General features: G+C 35.4%; 2 protein-coding genes across 4 annotated transcripts in view; one reads left to right on the forward strand and one right to left on the reverse strand.

Moving 5' to 3' along the window:
• FTCDNL1 (formiminotransferase cyclodeaminase N-terminal like) overlaps positions 1–1,166 on the reverse strand; it is a 130,991-nt gene extending 129,825 nt beyond the window's left edge. Inside the window, exons 1-2 of one of the 2 annotated variants that reach the window (XM_056794167.1) lie at positions 537–1,166; positions 43–247 (exon numbers count right to left, since the gene is read on the reverse strand). The gene's annotated coding sequence lies outside the window, so the exon portion shown is untranslated. Of the gene's footprint in view, positions 1–42; positions 302–536 lie in introns of those variants that run through there. The other variant, XM_007494581.3, reaches the window with a different exon arrangement.
• LOC100029874 (mitochondrial protein C2orf69) overlaps positions 1–20,694 on the forward strand; it is a 73,262-nt gene that overhangs the window by 686 nt on the left and 51,882 nt on the right. Inside the window, exon 2 of one of the 2 annotated variants that reach the window (XM_001379465.4) lies at positions 15,133–19,017. The exons of the other annotated variant lie outside the window; for it this stretch is intronic. Within the exon in view, the coding sequence (XP_001379502.1) occupies positions 15,133–15,963 (831 nt within the window). The 3' untranslated portion in view covers positions 15,964–19,017. Of the gene's footprint in view, positions 1–15,132; positions 19,018–20,694 lie in introns of those variants that run through there. 2 annotated transcript variants of the gene reach the window in all.

Raw genomic sequence — 20,694 nt, forward strand, 5'->3', positions numbered from 1 at the left:
GCGGCCCTCCTCCTCCCCCTCCCCTTCCCCCTCTCCTTTTACCGTGCTCCTAGGATCCTTTGCTTGGGCTGTCACTGGGATCTAGGTGAAGGGCTCCTTGGCCTGTTCCTCCCCTTCTAAGCTGCCCGCCCTTACGCGGGGCACTGCAGTGAGGAGAGGGGAGACCGGAGAGTTTGCCCTTGGAGGTCACCCCTGAGGTGTTGACCCTGTCGTCCAAAGCTCCCGACTTTCGAATGGCCCTTTAGGACTGTGAGAGGAGAGAGTGTTGTTGAATTAACTGTGTGTAGTGTTTGTTTCTAGGAAAGGCTGCCAATTACTGGGAATCCGAGGCAGCCAATGGTATACTTGACCCAAGTGACAGTGTTGGGGGGGGTGGAAGGAGATGGGGAGGGAGAAAGTTCTTACTATAGTAGTACTTTGATGCTCACTTGAGTTCTAAATCCTTAATTTTATAAGTAATATTTTACTTGACAGATTTTAAGAAAGTGCAGGGTTCTGGGAAGTTTGGAAAATAGACCATGAAAAGCCTCACTGACCTCTGTCTTTTTGCCAGATCCTCCTTCAGATATCGGTGTTCCCAGGGTTCTGTTTTGGGGCATCTTTTCTACTTTATTTGGTAATCTCATCAGCTTCCTTAGATTTTATCATCATCTCTGAACTAATGAATCTCAGAGTTACCTATCCTGTCCCAAATTCTTTGGTGTTGCTCTGCTAACATCCAATCTCAAATTCCTATCTACCCTTTGGTCTTCTCCAGCCTGATGTCCAGGAGACACCTAGTCTTTCTAACTCCTGGCCCTGTACTCTATCCACTAAACACCTAGCTGCCTAGGCTAGGGCATCACTATTCTCCTGGTCCCCCAAGCTAGCAGCAACCTTGTCATCGTGGTCAACTCTTCATTGTCTTTCATCTCCCATATCCAGTCTTGATTTCCTCTTTACAGCATCTCTCCAATTAACCTTTTCTTTGATACTGCCACTACCCTAGTTGGGAGTTGGATTTGGGGAGTAGGAGATACATTTATATCGTACCTACTATGTGCTAGTTACTTGATAATAAGCACTTTACAAATATCTCATTTGATTCTCAGACAACCTTGGGAGATAGGTGCTGTTATTATTATATTGTCTTCATTTATAGTTGAGAAAACTGAGGCAAGGAAGGTTGTGACTTGTCCAGGGTCACACAGCTAGTAAGTGTCTGAGGCTGGGTTTGAATTCAGGTTTTCTTGACTTCCTGACTGGTTCATGCCTTTATAACCTCACAAATGGGACTATTGCAATAGCCTGCAGATGGATCTGCCTGCCTTGTCTCTCTTCTCCATCCTTCAAATCTATTCCTCCAAAGTAATTTTCCTAAAACACAGGTCTAACAAGTCACACCCTTCTCAATAAACTAATGTTTCCCTATCACTTCTATAATCAAATTCAGAATCCTCTACTTGGTGATCAAAGCTATTCATAACCTAGCCTTCCCCTCAAATCCCTATCCCTTCTAGGCTCCTCCATCCAGTTACACTGGCCTTCTTGCTGTTCCACCAACAAGATACTTTGTTGGCTTTAGGAATTCTTTCTGGCTGACCTCCATACCTGGAATGCTCTCCCTTCTCATCTCTGCCTCCTGGCTTCCTTCTCCCAGCTAAAAATCCCTTCTTCTACAGAAAACCTTTTTTTTACATTCTTCTCTATGCCTCCCCTCTCTTAATTATGTTCTATCTAGCCCAAGTTTAGCTTGTTGATGCCTATTTGTTTATTTTGTTGTCTCCCCTATTAGATTGTGAGCTCCTTGAGGACAGAGACTGACTTTTGCCTCATTTTATAGTCATAGTGCTTAGCCCAATGCCTGACAGCTTATAGGCATTTAATAAATGATTAGTGACAAATGGCAAAAATAGGTATGGTTTGAAGCAGCTAAGTTTAGTGAATAGAGAACCATGCCTGGAAAGAGGTCCTGGGTCATATTGGCCTCAGAAACTCCCTATCTATGTGATCCTGGGTCAAGTCACTCAAGTCCAGCTAGCCCTTACCACTCTTTTGCCTTAGAACCAATATTTAGAATCCATTCTAATACAGAAGGCAGGGAGGAGATGGAGAGGGAGAAAGGTAAACAGTATTCATTCAAGAAAGGATATATATATATATATATATATATATATATATATATATATATATATATAAAACCAGTTTATGTCCAAATATAAATTATTCCTTTCTGGAAAATATACCGTAATATAGTATTTTTTTTCTTTTTTTAAATTAAATTAAATTAAATTTTTTAAATTTTTATTTGGTCATTTCCAAACATTATTCATTGGAAACAATGTAATATAGTATTATTAAGCAAATATCTAAAAGCTATGCATTTACCTAATATAGTATCACAGAATTTCAAAGTTGAAAGGAAAACTCAAAAGTCATCTATTTTAACTTATACTTGAACAAGAAATATCCTCTAAAGTATAGTATATCTAACAAAGTGACCAACTAGCCTTTGAAGACCTCTCATGAAGGGGAACTCTTTTCCCCATTTCATTTTGAATAGTTCTGATTTTTTCAGAATTTTTTCTTATTTCAAGCCTAAACCCATTTCTCTGCAAACACGTCTCTGTTGCTTCCAATTCTGCCTTCAGGGACCTAAAAGAACAAGACTAATCCCATTTCTACCCAATAGATCTTCAGATAATTGAAAACTGTAATTCTGTCTTTGTCCAGTTTCTGAGGTCACTCTTCTCTATCCATCCCTGACCATTTCCCCAAAATCTTTTCCAGACTGAACATTTTCTGCTTTCAGGTAATTCTCATTTTGTCATAATTTGATGTTTCTTCACCATTTGATGCCTTTTCTTGGAGAATCTCCAGTTTAATATCATTCCTACATTGTGTCAACTCAAACTGAGAACAACACTCTAGACATAGTCTGACCAAGGCAAAGTACAGTATGTGACCTGTCACCTCTCATCTTGGATACTATATCTTTCATTTTGTTCTAAAATTTTGGTTTTTTTTTTTTTGCTTACATTGTTGATTCACATTGAAACTGAAGGTCCACTAAAATCTTATCTTTTTCAGATGCACTTGTGAAGTTGATTTTATTCACTTTAAATTTCATATTACTGTATTATATAAAAGCACTTTAATATTTCAAGTTAAACTTTGAATGTATTGAAGATAAGTTACTGTGACTTGCTGACAGCTATTATGATAAAGAAAATGGATCAAAATCTATGGATTATTTGTAACATTAAAATAATTCATTGTTCCTTATTGCTTTTTTTGGTCTAAAAATTATTAAAAGCTAACGGGCTAGTACCTGGATGAATTGTGAGAATGAATAAAATAGAACTAGACAGGAAGTCTTCAAAAATCACTTGGTTCATTTCAAAGAATCATAGACTATAAGAGATAGAAGGAACTTTAGAAGTGATCCAGTTCAATTTTACACCCAGTACAAGTTCTCATCCACATTTGTACTTAAACTCTTTCAGGGATTCAATATATATACATTTATTAAATGCCTATACATCAGGCCACTTACAAAGCAGCTTATTTAATTTTTAATATTCTTATAATGTTATTCCTCTTTTCTGTCAAGGGCACCAGAATTTTTCTTGTTACAAAGCTTTAAAACCTTAGTGTCATCACTGACTTGTCATACTCATCCTATGGAGTCAGTCAATTGCCAAATCTTATCCCTTCAATCTCCATCTCTTCACACAGCTGCCACTGTAATTTAGATGCTTATCTTGTCTTACCTGCAGTATTGCCATAGCCTCCTGATTTATATTCCTGCCTCAGGTCTCTCTATGCCATTCTATCCTTTACATATCTACCAAGGTGATTTTTCTAATGCTTGGGTCTGATTATGTTACCACTGCTTAGTTAACTCCAGTGGGCATCCTGTAATGTTTAAAATCAAATGTCAACTCCTTTTTGATATCTAAAGTTTTGACTTCACCTGACAAATTGCCTCTTAACTTTCCAGTCTTATTATATATGACTCCCCTTAACATACACTTTGGTCTAAGCAAATTGATCTCATGTGGTACCCTATCATCCATTTCAGTGACTTTGCCCTCATTGTTTCCTATGCCTAGAATTCACTGTATCTCTGAATCTGTAGTTTTCTTCAAGATTTAGTTCTACATGAGGCCTTTTTCCTGATACTCTAGCTATTGGTGAATTAATGTTGTCCTCAACTCAGTTGTCGACTCAAGAGCAAGAAGTATTTAACTTTTGTCTTTGTATCCTCATCACCTGGCATTTAATAGGTGTTGGGTAAATGCTTGATTTTGATTGTTGACTTACCTTGAGCTGGAATCAATCTCCCTATGATGTCTACTGAAAGGAACTAGGCTAACCTAATACATTTAAAAATCTACTAATCTCATACATGATAGTTCTTCAAATAAGCAATTTAGATGCTGGGTTTGGAGGGTAGAGGTAGGGATGACAGAGGAGGCAAGGAGAATTCTGTCTATATATTTTTCACTTTGCCCAGTGGTTTCTCTCCACTCTTTTGCACTGATAGGCCAGTAAATATTATGTGTCCCTCATCACCTTCAGGAACTAATATCCAGCCTCTTTATCCATAATTAGTTGTGGTGGGTTAGGGGTTATAGGTAAGCTTGTAATAAGACTATTGTAGAAGGCCTTGCTCATTACATCCAAGTTGGTATAGTACCTGAAGTGTTGGTGTAGGTCCTTAATAAAATCTAATGTTGATGCCACATGGAGTTGAAAAGGCATTGACAGATTGAAGCAAACCTGCCAACTACCCCTTGGGTTGTTTTGGGGTTTTTTTTAGGTTTTTTTTTTTTTTTTTTTGCTGCTCTAGTAACTGCCAGAAGGTCTTAAACAGGCTTCTGTGGCTTAATGCTGGGCTTTTGCCAGGATGTGTAAAATGAAAGTTCAAGGACCACCTGAGACAGACCCCATCTCCAGTATGCACACCTTATCTATGTGGAGAGTGAACAGCATGCATATACAGGCATTTGATGCCTACCGCTGCAGATTAATTCTAGTAGTGGTAGTTGAGGTATGGTGGCTATAAATATTTCTATTTTAATTCAATAAAGATTACCCCCTAACTTTCCAGACTAAGATTCCTCCTTTTGTAAGAGTCTTGATCTGTTCTTGACCCCTTTTAATGCTAGTGCCTTCTCTTTAAGATTATTTCAAATTTATCCAATGTATAGCATGTTTGTACATAATTTGCCTCTGTCTTTCCCATTAGACTGAGCTTCTGTTTTTTGTCTTTCTTTGAATCCTCAGTATTGTGAATTTTAAAAGTCTCCATCTTGGTCTAGCACCCAAAAATTGTGCACACCCACACTACACAGGCATGCGCTAGTCAATGACAAATCAGAAATAACTAACTGCCCACCTGGGCTGTCCTAAGCCAAGCTAGAGCCAACCATTGGATTTGTGAGACACAGGAAGTGAGGTAGGGAACAGCCTCTGGAATTCGCTCACTTCCTGTGGAGAGGGCTAGAGGGAGTTGGTGTTAGGAGCTTGGAGAGGGAGGACGCCCGCAGACAGCTTTCCTTCAGAGCGGTCACGTGAGTTAAGGACTGATTCTTTCCACCTGGGCCCTTTGGGCCTAAAACTCTCTCTGCCTTGGTCAGAGGTTGAGTAGCCCCTTTCCCTTTTCTCCTCTCTCCTTCTCTCCCTCTCCTTTCCCTACTCCCAGTGTGATTAAACCTCCATAAACTCCATTCTGACTTGAGTGTTTCATTTTAGGAATTTCATAAGTAAATTCCTTGGCGGCCATTGTTCAATATTACATAAAACCTGTAGCCACATTTGTAACCATTACAATATTATAATCTCTCCCAGAAGCCTAAATTTTAATCTTTACAGTATTTAGTATAATGATTAGCATGGGTAGGCACTTAAAATGCTGCTTGAAATGATTTGATTTGGAAATAGTATCCAGTTATGTTCATGTACCAGTTTTTTCATCCATTCTACAATTGATGGGTACCACCTTAGTTTCCAATTCTTTGCTACTACAAAAAGAATTGCTGTAGATATTTTTGTATATGAGGTTCTTTTTTCCTCTTTTAGAATATCTTGCATGAGATCAGGCTCTCTTTTTATCAAGACCAGATTATATATACCTTGAAAGTTCAAAATTTTTCTTAAACTCTTAACTTCTCTCTAATAATCAATATTCAATTCTAAGGCAGAAGAGCAGTAAGGGATAGGTAGTTGGAGTTAAGTGACTTCAGAGGTCACACAGCTAGAAAATGTCTGAGGCCAGTTTTGAACCCAGGGCTTTCCTACTCTAGGCCTATCACTCTATCCACTGAACCACTTAACTGCCCCTGAAAATTCAGCTTTGTGAATAACAATTACTGGCATCGTTTGCAAAACGCTTTATAATTATTAACTTCTTTGGGCCCCATAACAGCCCTTTTAAGGTACATGACTGTCTAATTCTCACTTTACAGGTGAGAAAATTGAGGTTGAGATTATGAGGGTTAGTGCCTGTGCTTAAACAACATGTGTAAGTATCAGAGGTAGGATTTGAATGTAGGATTTTCTTACTCCAAGTATGTGTTCTTTGTATTATATCATATTACCTCAGTATACATATCTGCTGGTCCGTCACATCCATCAAGTTCTACTCCTGGATGATAATAATAATATAACAATAATAATCATAATAGATAACTAGTTATGGCAGAGTCTAGGCTTCTAATTTTCCCTTTTTGATGACTAGAATGGGAGTTCTGGCCAGGGAGATAGAAAGTTGGATAAACCCTTTCTGGTTCTGTATCTTTCCTAAGAATGTTGATAGGGCTACAGTCTCTAGTCTGATTGATGAATAGATCCAGCTGGGATTATAGCTTCTTGACCCAGATTGATTCCACTATGAGACTATATTGCCATGCTAACTTCTCTTCCTTGTTATTTATAAACATATCCTATCTGCCTTGAGACTAAGGAGAGAATAATGGCCTGCGATCTAGGTTGAGGGCAGTTTTGTGACACTTTGGGTAATGCTTCAGGCAATCCTCAAAGCAAAAGGTAACATTTTCTGAGGATTCTGCCTTAGGATTGTTGGATTACTCAGTGTATCTGCAGCAGTTAAGAGGACATGAGCAGATTATTATTTTGATTGGTTCCTAAAAATGTTTCATTATTTAGATGAAATATATCTTCTAGATTCTAGGTTGGGGCATGGTCACAAGTTTAGATTAGAGTGGGCACCTATTGATTGTTTTAATAACCACTAAGGTGGCACAAAAATCTCCTCTCTGAGTCCATAAATGAATCCCAAAATATCCAGTCTGGAAATTTTATCTTGAATATCAGAAATGGATGACCTATAAGCAAAAATATAAAGTGAGTTGTCTGATAGTGAGGAAGAAAGGAGGAGGTCTCCATATTTTTCCAAGACTTTTACAGACTGATCCACACATGGCTCTCTGCCTGTATATAACTTGTGCCTAGGTAGCAGGAAAGGGATGGGCAACAGCAGAGTATAATGGGAAGAAGTCTGGACTTGGAGTTAGAAAGCTTGGAATCAGTCATTTTATAACCATTTCTTAAGTACCTACTCTATGCCATGAATCATGTGAAGTGCTGGACACAGTGATAAAAATAAACAAAAAAGTCCCTTTTTGGGAAAGCCAGTGTGTACATTTGCACATGTACACACACATAAATATCTATTGTACGTCTACATGCATGAAAATGGTAGGAATTGAGGGATACACTTCCTAGTCTTGTATAGCCATGAAAAAGTTACTTGACCTTTTTGAAAAGTCTTAGTTTCATCATCTGTAAAATGGAATTGATACCTTCATGTTGTTTTGAAAGAAATGTATTATCGCATAAAGTCATAATACTGCCTAAAGGTTTCTAGGTGGCATAAGGGAGAGCATTCTGGTCCCAGAATTAGGAAGGCCTAAAATCCAATTCAGCCTCAGACACTTACTAACTGTGTGACCAAAGGCAAATTATTTGACCTGTGTTTGCCTCAATTTCTTCACCTGTAAAATGGTGATAATAATAGCACTTACATACCAGGATTGTTGGGAGGATTAAATGAGATAATATTTAAAGTTGCTTAGCATAATATCTGGTACACGATAGGTTCTTAATAAATGCTTATTCCTTTTTACATAAAATATTGGTCACAAGTTGTACTGTTTTTTTTCCTATTAATGTACAACTAGCTTTCCTTGGATGGCCTGCAAGAGTACTAGAACATCTGCTACACATTTGGGCATTATTATCTAATAGCAAGGTCTAATCATTGTATACATATTGCTAAATAAGAATAGACAAGTTGATATCTGTATGAATCTTGGGTAATTCATCATGTATGAACGTGGCTAAGCCATCTAAAATTGAACTAGACAGAACAAGGGTATCCTGTGTAAAATATTGATTATGAGTTTTGAAAGAACTTATTTCTGATAAAGCTTGTGAATATGCTCATTAGTAATAATTTTAGTCATAAGAGCAGTGTCAAGCATCCCCTAAACACCAGAAGAAAACATATCTATTGTAAGGATAATTTTTAGTGTTTTGACTTAAAATCTAAATAAGTGGACGCCATGGGAAATTCCCAAATATGAAAATACCCAAGTCATCTGGGGATTTATGGAGATTTTAATTAATAAAGAGAGAAGGAATTAAGGGAAGGAGAGAGAGAGAAAGAATTAATTTAAACTGCTCTGGCTCAGGCTGAGCCAAGCAGTAGTTAAAGGCCTAGGCCAAAGTGGTCTCCCTGAGTCACAAGACCGTCTCCAAGCAAGCTCCAGTCCTCCACTGAATCTCCTGAACTGAGTTCAGAATCCAATTCCACTCAGAACTCACTTCCAAAAACTCACTTCCAAACTCAATTGCCTCCTGACTTTTTACCTCTTCCTTTTAAAGAAATTTTCTCTTATGTCACCTCCCCTAAATTTTCACATCTACCAATCACAGTAGACGCTTTTTTCCAGGACTGCCCATTCTTAGTTCTCACCTTCTTTGGTTCTCACCTTCTCTGGTTAGATTATATCTTCTGAGTACTTCACATCTCTTTGTTAAGCTTGCCTTTTGTAAGTTACTTGACCTTTTTAGGTACTAATTTAACCTTTACAGGTACTTAACACCTTTTTGTATTGGATCTAAAAATAGACCTATCTTAAAGTTCTAGCTTTACTATAAGGTATGAGTTAGGGACTTTCATTGTTCAGTCAAGAGTTTACAACTTTATCTTCTCCTAAGGCACTGTCTGAGTAGGGTGGAGTAATTTCCAAGTTCACCCTACATAATCCAGTAGAAGCTATTCATTCAAGTAACCCAATTTTGCATATGAAAAACTGGAAATAACACACAATAAAATCAAGCAGGGAAGCATGACTGGACTGGACCAAATATACAGAGAAGAATGCAAGCTGGATGCAATTCTATTTTGAAGGCACCTAGATATGTTTTTCAAATTATTTCACAAGGAGAGCATTATCAAAGAAATGGCAAAAAAAAAAGTCATCACTCAAATTATTGCCTCCAAAGTGATAGAAACAACCACCAACTCCATACACTTACTTTCTTATTGCTACAAAATATTTAAGAATGATCTGCATACATGTTGATGGGTATCATCAATGCATCTGAGAAAGAAACTTCTAAGTAGGCATTTGTAACTTAGCACAGTTCCTGGTACATAGTAGACACTTAATAAGTGTTTATTATTGACTGATTATGTGCTACAAAAGTCTTCACAGTTAAATCATTGAGTGAAAGGTGTGGAGAATGTAACATCTTTTTTGGCAGGTTAACAATATTTTCTTTTTTAACCTTACTTTTTACAATAAATAAAAATCTGTTTAAACAGAAATCTGTTTTTCTCTTCTTCACCTCTTTTCCCACTGAAAAGAAAAAAAACAACAAACGCTGGTAACAAATATGATTAATGAAGCAAAATATTGCCACAATATCCACATCCAAAAATATATGTCAGTCTTACTCTGAGACCATCACTTGTCTGAAGATTGGTAGCATGCTTTCATTAACAGTTCTCTGGAATCTTTATTGGTGATTGTGGTAGTCAGAATTCTTAAGTTTTTCAAAGTTGAGAACATAAGATCTTAACATGTTTATTGTTTAATTTCAAAAACTGAATAACTCTTGCAGCAAGATATAACTTTTATCTCTAACAAGGTTGTCTCCCGTGCATAAGTTAAAGTCATATAAGATAGTTTGAGACAAATTGAGACAAAAAGAGACAGTTTTGTTTATTGATTCTTAGATTAACAATACCAACTGAAATATAAAATAAAGATGAAGGCTTGCCCAAGATATTCATTACTGTCATTTAGGATGTCCTATGTAGTAGATTTTGCAGATGACATTATGGTGCTGGCATTAAGCCCCAGAATACTATAGGATCTCCTCAAAGAAAGCAATACCCTCTCAACAGATATTGACCCAACAATCTACATTTAAAAAAAACCAAAACCCAAGTGGATGAAGAATAATTGGTTAGATTATGACATTCATTTGGGTGAGTAGCTCATATTGCCCTTCAGTACATGGCATGGACAGTGAGCTGGGCCCAAAATTGAAGAAGCAGAAGAGTGGGCTGAATTGCATTGGTAAAATTATGCAAAAACATGCACTAGGAAAACAATGCTTTCATTGTTCTCTAACACAAAAACTTCTTAATACCAGTAATTTTTTTTAGGGATTCTATTTGGCTATGAGTCATGGATCAACATCAGAATTTCAAGTCACTCCAAGATTATTGTTTAGGAGGCATAAGTTGGCTAATGCGTAAGAAGAGATAAGAGGTTATCACTAGAGAGATGACATGCATGATAAGAAACGGTAGTGAACTGGTAATGGCATAAGATCATAGAGACAATAAAAATGTCAAAATAGCTAGACTAAGACCTTCAACAAGTTGGATAGATCATCTGTGGAAGATATATGGGAGTACATAAATGCAAATTCTTCCAGTGTTCTAAGGGATGAATGAGTTGAGATATGCATTCATTGAGGGATGATCCATACAATGAATTCATGTTATCTTTAAGCATCAATGTATTAATGAATTGGCCTAGTAATTACATCTCCCACACTAAATGGAATACCACAAAAGAATACTTTGATTTTTAGTTCATGGGAAATCCCTAGAGGTAGAGGCCCAAGCCTCTGGAAGATGTACTATACTACATTTGGCAAATAAGTTTGACCGGTTCCTTGTCCTGATTGGTCCAGCCTGAAGAATTCTACTCAAGCCAGAAATTAATTTTCTTCCATTACAAATAGTCCTTCTAGATAAGTCCTTAGAAATTTGGAAAAATAGTCACCTCAGTCTATGATCTCTGGAGACAGTGATGAGTATCTTGAAGAAAATAATCTCTGCCATTATTTTCAGGAAATCTACTTTGAGACTGAGATAGTATTGTGGTTTACTCCAGGCAAGGCAAAAAGTAAAATAAAATAAAATACTAGAGGTTAGGTATTCATCCTGACTTGGGAAGGGTTTGATGGAGAATGCAGAGGTATAGGGCAAGGTATGGTTGCAATTAAAAGAGAAGCACAGATAATTTAAAAAGCTGAGCGAAGTTACTATTAGATAATTGACAAAATATTAAAATCAAAATTGTTGGAGCCGATAGAGCAGTGGTTCTCAACCTTTCTAATGCCATGACCCCAAAATACAGTTCCTCATGTTGCAGTGACCCCAAACCAAAAAATTATTTTGGTGGCTACTTTAAAACTGTAATTTTGCTACAGTTATGATTCAGAATGTAAACACCTGATATGCATTATATATTCTCGTTGCTACAAATTGAGAGGTTGAGAACCGCTGCGATAGAGGGAGAGCATGACTGAGGCCAAGAAGTCAGTATCAGCTAAAAAGTCAGGAGAGAGAGCTTTGTTCTAAGATGCTATTACCTGGAAATTTCAGGGTTTTTTTTTTTAGTACCTATCATATTGTGTTTATGGTCCTTGGTCTTAAGTCATGACTATTGTCCTTTGCCATGTTTCCTCTTGATTTTGCCTCAAATTAAGTTGTGGACATATATTGTTACATAACAGGATTTTTGTTAATCACTTTCTCAATCAGTTCATGTCAATCAGTTCATGTACCATAGAATCATTGATCTAGAGCTGGAAAGGACCTGAGTCCATTTTACGGATGAGGAAACTGAGAGGCACGATTTAAATCTAGATTCTCATACTCCAAGGACCAGTGTTTGTTCTACTGTAGCAAGAATTTCAAATATATATCATAGAGCTCCAACAAGGCATATTATAATTATAATTCTTCTGTTGTCAGATTCTTTCACTCCTGACATCTTGACAATATAGATCCTAGTCTCTTTCTTTTGAAAAGCATTTTTTTTTTACTGCTTCCTTTCTTGGATTAAAAACTTTTTTTTTTTTCAAAATCTTCAAACTTTCCAATAAACCTGAGTTTAGAGATGCATTCTCAAAGTTTTCCACCAACTTGAACAATATGTCTGTCTTTCATTCATGGTGCACATAAAGTTGGTGAGTCCCTTAGACAGAAAGTGTGAATTTCAAAACTACTCCACCCTATTCAGATCATTTTTTAGAAGATCGGATTTAGCTATTTCCTGATCAATAACAATAGAGATACTTGGAATAACAGAATCAGGTCTTGGAAACCCACGTTCTCCATCCTACTCAGTGTAACAAGATTAGGAAGGGCTGTATCAAACTCAAGATTTAATTATTTGAGAAAATGACCTTCAACAGATAAGTACAAAAAGAGGACAGACCTCTGAGCGGTCCTAAGTCAAGCTTGAGCCACCATTGGCACGTGTGAGATGCAGGAAATGAGGTAGAGAACAGCCTCGGGAGTTCTCGGGACTTCTTGTGAGGAGGGCTAGAGTTGAGTTCGATCCTGGAGCTTGAGCTTGGAGGAGCCCCGCAGAAAGCTTTCTTTCAGACCGGTCATGTGAGTGATAAGGACTGACCCCTTTCCCTGCCTTCGCTCTCCAAGGCCTTAACGTCCTCTTTGGTTCAGCCTGAACCAGAGTGGTTCTGAGTTAAACTCCTTTCCTTCTTTCCCTCTCTCTTTCTCCCTCTAATATTTTCTTCCTCCTGTTGTAATTAAATCACCATAAAAATTTGGCAGCCGACTTTGGTATTTTATTATTTGGGATTTCCCTTAGCAACCATTTAAATTTAGATTTTTTCAGTCTCAACCATAATTTTCACCCTTTACAAAAGCCAAGTGTAGGCTAGTCACTGACAAAGAATTATAGAGGATGAAAACTAAAAAGGTCCCTGGAAACACTATTTAGTGTAATATCCTTATTTTACAGATGAAGACACTGAGAACCAGAGAGAGTAAAATAACTTAGTCTCTCAGTGGTAGAACTGGGACTTAAAATAAAGTCTATATTTTTTCTACTATAACATTTTGCCTTCCAGTTCTCTTTGTTTGCATCTCCTAGATAAGATTGCCTAAATGCCTTGAATTTCCCTGTAAACTTCTTTTTCTTATTTGTCACTGGACTCCTTGTCTGTTTTCTTGGAATGTTTACCTTTAAACCAATTTGGGTGTTCTTTCTGATTCTTAGTTAATTAGCACAACTATATTGGCTAGATGTTAGCTCATACTCCTTGAGCAAACTTGAAATGCTAACATACTTGAGCCAAATATTCAAGAAAAGATTATCTCTTTGCCCTTTTGATGATGTGGCCCTACTGGACTCCTAGTTTTTCCTTGCCAACAAATGTCTGCAGCTACAAACTACCCTAAATAAATGAAACCTATCTGTTTTAAAGACTCATACTATGGAGAAATTCATCTTTATATCTGATTTAAAGTTTTATGCTTTGGGGTAAGCATTTCTTTTCTTTTTTCTTTAGTTGGTATTAAGGGTCCATTTGAACATGATGTCAGAGGACTCTGAGAAAAGTATCTACATTTTCAGTTCAGTGTTATTTGGTATAATACTAGAAAAAAAGATAGGGATTCTAATCTCTGCTATGTTACTAATTTAATTGGTGACCTTGGGCAGTTAATCTTGTCAGAATTTCTTTTTCTATGCAGTATAGGAGCAGAATTATAGTTGGTCACTAAGATAGGTCCCTTCATGGTTTTTCTTGTTTTTTTTTCATGGTTATTCCTTTGTAATAATAAATAATTTTTATTACAATTTTTAAATTTTTTATTAAGAAAAATAATAAATTTTGAAAAAATAGTATGTAGTATTATCTAATGGCTTCTAGATTTGAATTTCTTTTCAAACTAGGGTGATGCATTATTTGGAAAGGGAATTTCTTTTAGTTATTATGTCTTTTATAGGTTAACATTGGAATAGGACAGAGCTATCTGCTTTCTTGATTAGGGACTTGTTCTTTCACATTTTTAATTCTTCTACATTTTAAAATGTAGAAACTAAAATTCTTACTTTATCCTATTTTATATTTCAGTTAAGGGAATGGAATAATAGATAAAAATAATCAATAAACATTTATTAAGCACCTACTCTTTTGTTTGATTTTTTGGCAAATGGGGTTAAGTAACTTGCCCAGGGAAACATAGCTATGAGGTATCTGAAGCCAGATTTGAGCCCAGGTCCTTCTGATTCCAGACCAGGCCCTCTATCCACCAAGCCACCTCCTTGCCCCATAAGTAACTACTCTTGTGAAAAATAAAAACTAGTACTTTGGTTCTAAAAATAGCACTGTTCATATCAAACTTCATATTATACAGCAAGGGAAGTAGTTGTATTCAGATGTTGTTAAAGTGAGCAATATGGCAGGTATCTTATAGGAGAGAATTCTTATACTCATTTGCTTTTGAAAAGAAAATTACTAAAGTTTATGCTAAAAATGCAGTCGGTTAAACTTCTATCTATAGTAGTACTAACTTAATTTGAATAGTGCTTTAAGGTTTACAAACCAATAAAACAAGAGAAGTTGAATGCATGCATGATAAATGTACAGTTTATTAGTTATAAATATTTCTACTTGGGGCAAATTAATCAACCTTCATTTTCTACTTAGCAATCCAGAATCCTAAAGTCTTCCCTTCATTGCCCCATGCAAAAGAACAAATAAAAACTGATAGCTATATTGGGACAATATTTATGTGTCTCTATTTGTAAAAATGATTTTGTGATGGTTCTTCTCTTTCAGAACTATCGTGAAATTATGGCACGCCATCCTGAGAATTTTCAGTGGGAAAGCTGGAGTCTAGAAAATATTGCTTTCCTTCTAGCACACCACTTCACCAATAGTTATATTTGGGTAGTAAAGAGCTCCCGAATGCATTTGCACAAGTTCAGCTGTTACGACAATTTTGTGAAGAGCAACATGTTTGGTGCCCCAGATCACAGCATTGAATTTGGAGCTTTTAAGCATCTTTATTCCTTGTTAGTTAATGCATTTGCCCTTACACAGAAAATTGTCCTGTCAAAGAAGAAACAGCATGGTTTAAGAAGAGAGGCAAAGACTTCTAGCTGCTGTAGAGCAAATTCATCTCATACTTCGAATGGCTGCCAGGGAGAAAGAGAAAGAAAATATGAACAATATGATGATGCTGCCACCAACTTTAATCCACCATCTTTTAAAGATGCATCCTTTACTTTGATTGGATTCAGTAAAGGATGTGTTGTTTTGAACCAACTGCTTTTTGAGCTGAGAGAAGCCCAGAAAGATAAGAACATAAATTCCTTCATCAAAAACATAAGAACAATGTACTGGCTAGATGGTGGTCACTCAGGAGGAAGTAATACTTGGGTTACTTACCCTGAAGTGTTGCAAGAATTTGCAAAGACAGGGATTGCAGTTCATACTCATGTTACTCCTTACCAGGTAAATGACCCCATGAGGTCTTGGATTGGAAAGGAGCACAAGAAATTTGTACAAATTCTCGAGGACTTTGGTGTGCAGGTGACTAACCAGATTCATTTTGAGAAGGAACCTCCTTCCATAGAAAATCACTTCAGGGTTCATGAAGTATTTTGAAACTTGAAGCGTAACAATTTTACTTTACTCAGTTGAAGAACAAAAATACTGTTGTGAAATCAAGTGACATAAAACAACATTCACTAGACACCTTGAATTGTTAGTTTGAGGAAAATAGAAGCAGGTTACTAAAAATTGGTATGATGCACTGATGGTATTCCTTGAAAGTGAGTTCCAGCAATTATTAATCTGAGTTGAGTTAGAGTTTCAGGTCACTTTGATATTAGTGTGATTATTGCTATTCCTTTGGTGTAACTCTTGAAATTAGTGAAAAACTTGTAACTAGTGTTTCAAAGGCATATGTGATTGATTAAAAATATAAAACTATTATTGACATTTAAATAATTGGAAATTTTGAATAATATTTACCCCTTACTTTAAATTAATCTTGGTAACAATAAAGAAACAGTAAGTATTTTGGCACCCTTAAGATTTAAGATTTGATTTCACTATATACTTGGGTGGAAACATTCCCTTTGTCTTATTCTTTAGTAGAGGCAAAGGTATGATGATATTTTCTATTGCTTGGGAGTAACACCATTTTGTGCCTCATTCTTGTCACTACAAAAAGGATATTTACATAGCCTTATTGATTCATCTTGTAACATCTGTCAAGGAATAACCTTTTCTTCTAGGTCGTATAAAATATTAAACAAATGCTTTTTATGTATAGAATAATGACCAATAATATTTTAGTGTACAATTGGCCATTAAGTTTTATCATTCCATCTCAGCTTTAGAGTTCGATTTTTAATTGAATATTTTTTGACAAGACAATACTAAAATTCATTTTGTTCAAAAACTTATTTTTTGGGAAATTTGTCTGAAACCATATAGAATTACATATTTGTATTAGCTGATATGTACTCTGGTTAGATTTAAACATTTTATTTCATGAATCTTATGAAAGAAATCAACATGGGTGGTAAAAAACCTCCCCCAAAAATCATTGCTCCACTTATTACTCTCCCTAAAAGAAGACAAATTCTGCAGTTCTAAATCACTGGTTTCTTTCCAGAAGTGTGATTTGCCTGCCAAAAGCTAACAGCTCTCTTTGGCCAAAATGCAAAATTACACTGCAGAAAGAAGTTAGAAAGGAAAACTTAAAGACAAAATTTAATTTTGGCTTAAAAATTGAATTTTGTTAACACTGCTGCATAACTTAGGTGAAGGCCCCTTCTGCTATTTTTTTTTTTACTTGACCTAAATAAATACATTTTGAGAAAACAGGATACCAGTTATCGATGAAAAGAAGTTGATGAATATAAAAAGATTTTTTTTATCCACCTATCAGAATGGATACTTGTTGCAGTTACCTTAAGTAGTTGTGCAGTAAACATAAGTGAGATTTAAATCTTGTGATTTGAAAAAAGAGATATAGAAGTCAAATAACTTAGTTACCAAACAGACAGTTTACTCCCTGAATAAATAAATCTTATTTACTCACTGAAAACTTAAGTCAGAATAGGATGAAGATAATTACAATCTTGATTTCAGTTCAAATAAAATAATTTCATAGGAATGTCCTACTTAGTATTGTCTTTTCACAGTATACCTTTTAAAAACCATTTGCTACCAACACATTCCAAATGTTCAGGGCTTAATGGGACGTGGGATCATTGTCTAAAATTTTCACTGAAAAGGAACTACTTAAGCAGAAACATCCCATTTTGTTATAACACTTAGTTCTGTATAGAAAAACTGTATTTATAACCTCCTCTTGGATCTTTTTAGGGGGAGAAATATAGTTTTGTTGTCTATACTTTCTTTAAATAACTAGTTTCTTTTGAGACCAAAAATTCCTACCAAAAAATTCCCTAACCCACTCCTAACCTTAAAAAAAAAAACTACAAACAAAGCAGTTGATACAATAGGTCGTAGTTACCGCTAATTACCTAAATGTAATGTTTTTAAAAACCCCTCATTCCCATATGTGAATTTTAAATTACTATGCTTAGATTAATGAGTAAAATGCGGGGTTTATTTTCCATTGAGATAGAAATGAGGCTTAGGGTAGAAAAGTTCAGGGGAGAGTGTTTTTCTACATATCTTTAATATTGAGATTATAAATAAACAACTTAAGTACTTTATGTATCAGTGTTTATGTGAATGATAAACCATAACCTTAAAAATGTCTTTATTGAACATTTCTGGATAGATACTCTCTGGAAATCAAGAGAATCAACTGTCAGGCTCCTAGTCCTACTACAATATCAAAGTGTTATTTTTTTCTATGCTAGAGATAAATTTCTCCTGAGTAGTGTTTAATTTTTCAAGAAATTGGCCTGTGTTTTAATGACTAGTTATTAGTATTTTAAAGCAAAAATTTTTGTGACAAGTTGTTTTCTACTTTCATAATTGTAATAATATATACTTTTCGATTGTGCCTTGTGTCACAAGTTGAAAAACAGACATAAAAACAATGTAAAAGATTGATCTCACCACAGAATTAATGTATAATTGTATTAAAATTAGTAATTCATAAAACATTTTTTGAGTATGTTATACATACAAATAAAAAGGAGTTCATGAATGTTGAGATCTTTGAGCAAAAGCTGCTAATGTGTCAGGTTAAGTTTGAAAATGTGAAAGATTATTAAATTTTCATTTTCTTTGGTCAACCTACGTTACTTGTCTAAATTCATTTTGAACATTAGTTGTAAAAAAATTAGTTACATAATCTCCTATGAGAGCAAAATTTTTTTTCCCAGTTTTGAATTACTTAACACATATAATATTTTTCTCATTGTGATGGATTTTATTTTCTAGGATGGGCTAGATTTCATAAATGAATTTACTGTTATTCTTAATCTTCGTAATTTTTAGTTTTATTGTCTCAGTTCTTCTGGAGTGGTGTTTATCAAAATGTTTAGAACTCTACAAGAGTTTTTAATGTAACATTTTATTTTTTGGCATGAGTAATTTACTTTTGGTATCTATATTTTATCACCATCCTTAGTTGGGCAAATTTTTGTGATATCAAGTGCGAACATGTAGTATCTTTTGCTGTGCCCAAATGGTCCACAAATAAAAATCTTGAGGATTTAATAATAATTCAGTCTCGTGCATGCATTCACTTGCCTCAGATGCTTTTATTCACTTCCAAAAGTGCCTTGCACACTGGAATAAAGGACTCTGAAATGATTAATTTAGAATGTTGAATATTATGCATAATTAAATTCTTAAAGAATTAAAATTATCTAGGAAAAATTGTTTAACTTCATATTTTACTATGGTTAGAAAGACTTTCATTTGCCTTTTTGAACCCTCAGTTCTCATCTATATGGAATTACAATGGGACCAGTTGAATCCCTCTATAGACTTGATATTATGCCTAAGTATAGGTTCTGGCTATAATTTGGTTATAATCTAGTTAACCTATTAGATAAAGCACACAACAGAAAAAAAGCATACTTCAGCTTAATATTTTGGGTTTTTCATTTCAACAAAGGAAGAAGCCATGTTTATTCACTTCTACCTTTCTGTTGTACCCAATAATCTGAAGAGGAATGAATGTCAGCTTAAACAATATAAAATGATAGATACTGTAAATTACAATTGGAACAAGGTGTTCATATTTTATAACAGGATCTTTCTCAACCTCCAGAAACACTCTTATTCTTTACTTTGTCCCACTTCTTTCAGTTTCCCAATCCCTGGCTAGATTGCTTGGATTATAATATGATGGATGCATAATGTTCTCTACATGTATTAATATTTTCTACTATACCTGTAGGGGAAAAAAATGTCATTGATAGGTCTGGACTGTCTTGCAGTATTCCTCTTCATACCCACAATTGAATTTTACTGCTTTGGCTTTGGATGATTGCTAGTCTAGATTTGCCCTTGGATATCTACTCTAGTCTCAGGAAAATGCACCTACATTCCTTTCTCAGTTTGGGGCCAGGGCAATTGCTATATCACAGCTCCAACCTCATTATATCCCTAACAATACTTCTTATACCTTTCCATGGATATCTGCCCCTTTCTGCACCTCTCTACTAGCAACTTTGGGGAGAAAAAAGCTAAGAAAATATAAAGGCCCTTCAACCTGTACCTGCTAAAAACTATTAAAAAGATGTAAAAAATAGTACTTTTCACACCTCCACAAAATTTAGAATATGAAATGATTATTGACTAGGAATTTAAATGAATCCTTTTGAGATTCATTTTCGTCAGCCATAAAATGATACTTTTGTTCTTAATGTCCTATGACTTAAAATGCTCTTTTCCAGTATAGAAAGATCAGAGTAAGAATTTATGAACCCTACCTTTTTATATTAATTTCCTTAATGAAAACTGCTCTTTAAAATTTGATGTTTATCCATTTCCTAACTAGGATATAGCTAGACTATTCCTGAGTAGTTTTGTTTTCATAATCACAATGTCCCCATAATTTATACTTTTTTTGTTGTTCAGTCATGCACAACTCTTCGTGACCCCATTTGAGGTTTTCTTGTCAGATATTGGACTGGATTGCCATTTCTTTCTCCATCTTATTTTATAGATGAGAAAACAGGCCAACAAATGACTTACTTGCCCAGGATCACATTTTAACTTAGGAAGATGAGTTTTCCTGATTCTAAGCCCAGCATTCCAGCCACTGTGCCATCTACTTGCTTTTTTAACTATGCTTTTATGGGTATTTTAAGGACAATATATACAATAATAGGACAAGTACCAATAAAGGATGATTCGTGTTAATTCATGGCCAAAACACACATTTGTTAT

Source organism: Monodelphis domestica, chromosome 4 (genome assembly GCF_027887165.1).
Source record: "Monodelphis domestica isolate mMonDom1 chromosome 4, mMonDom1.pri, whole genome shotgun sequence".
Lineage (NCBI taxonomy): Eukaryota > Metazoa > Chordata > Mammalia > Didelphimorphia > Didelphidae > Monodelphis > Monodelphis domestica.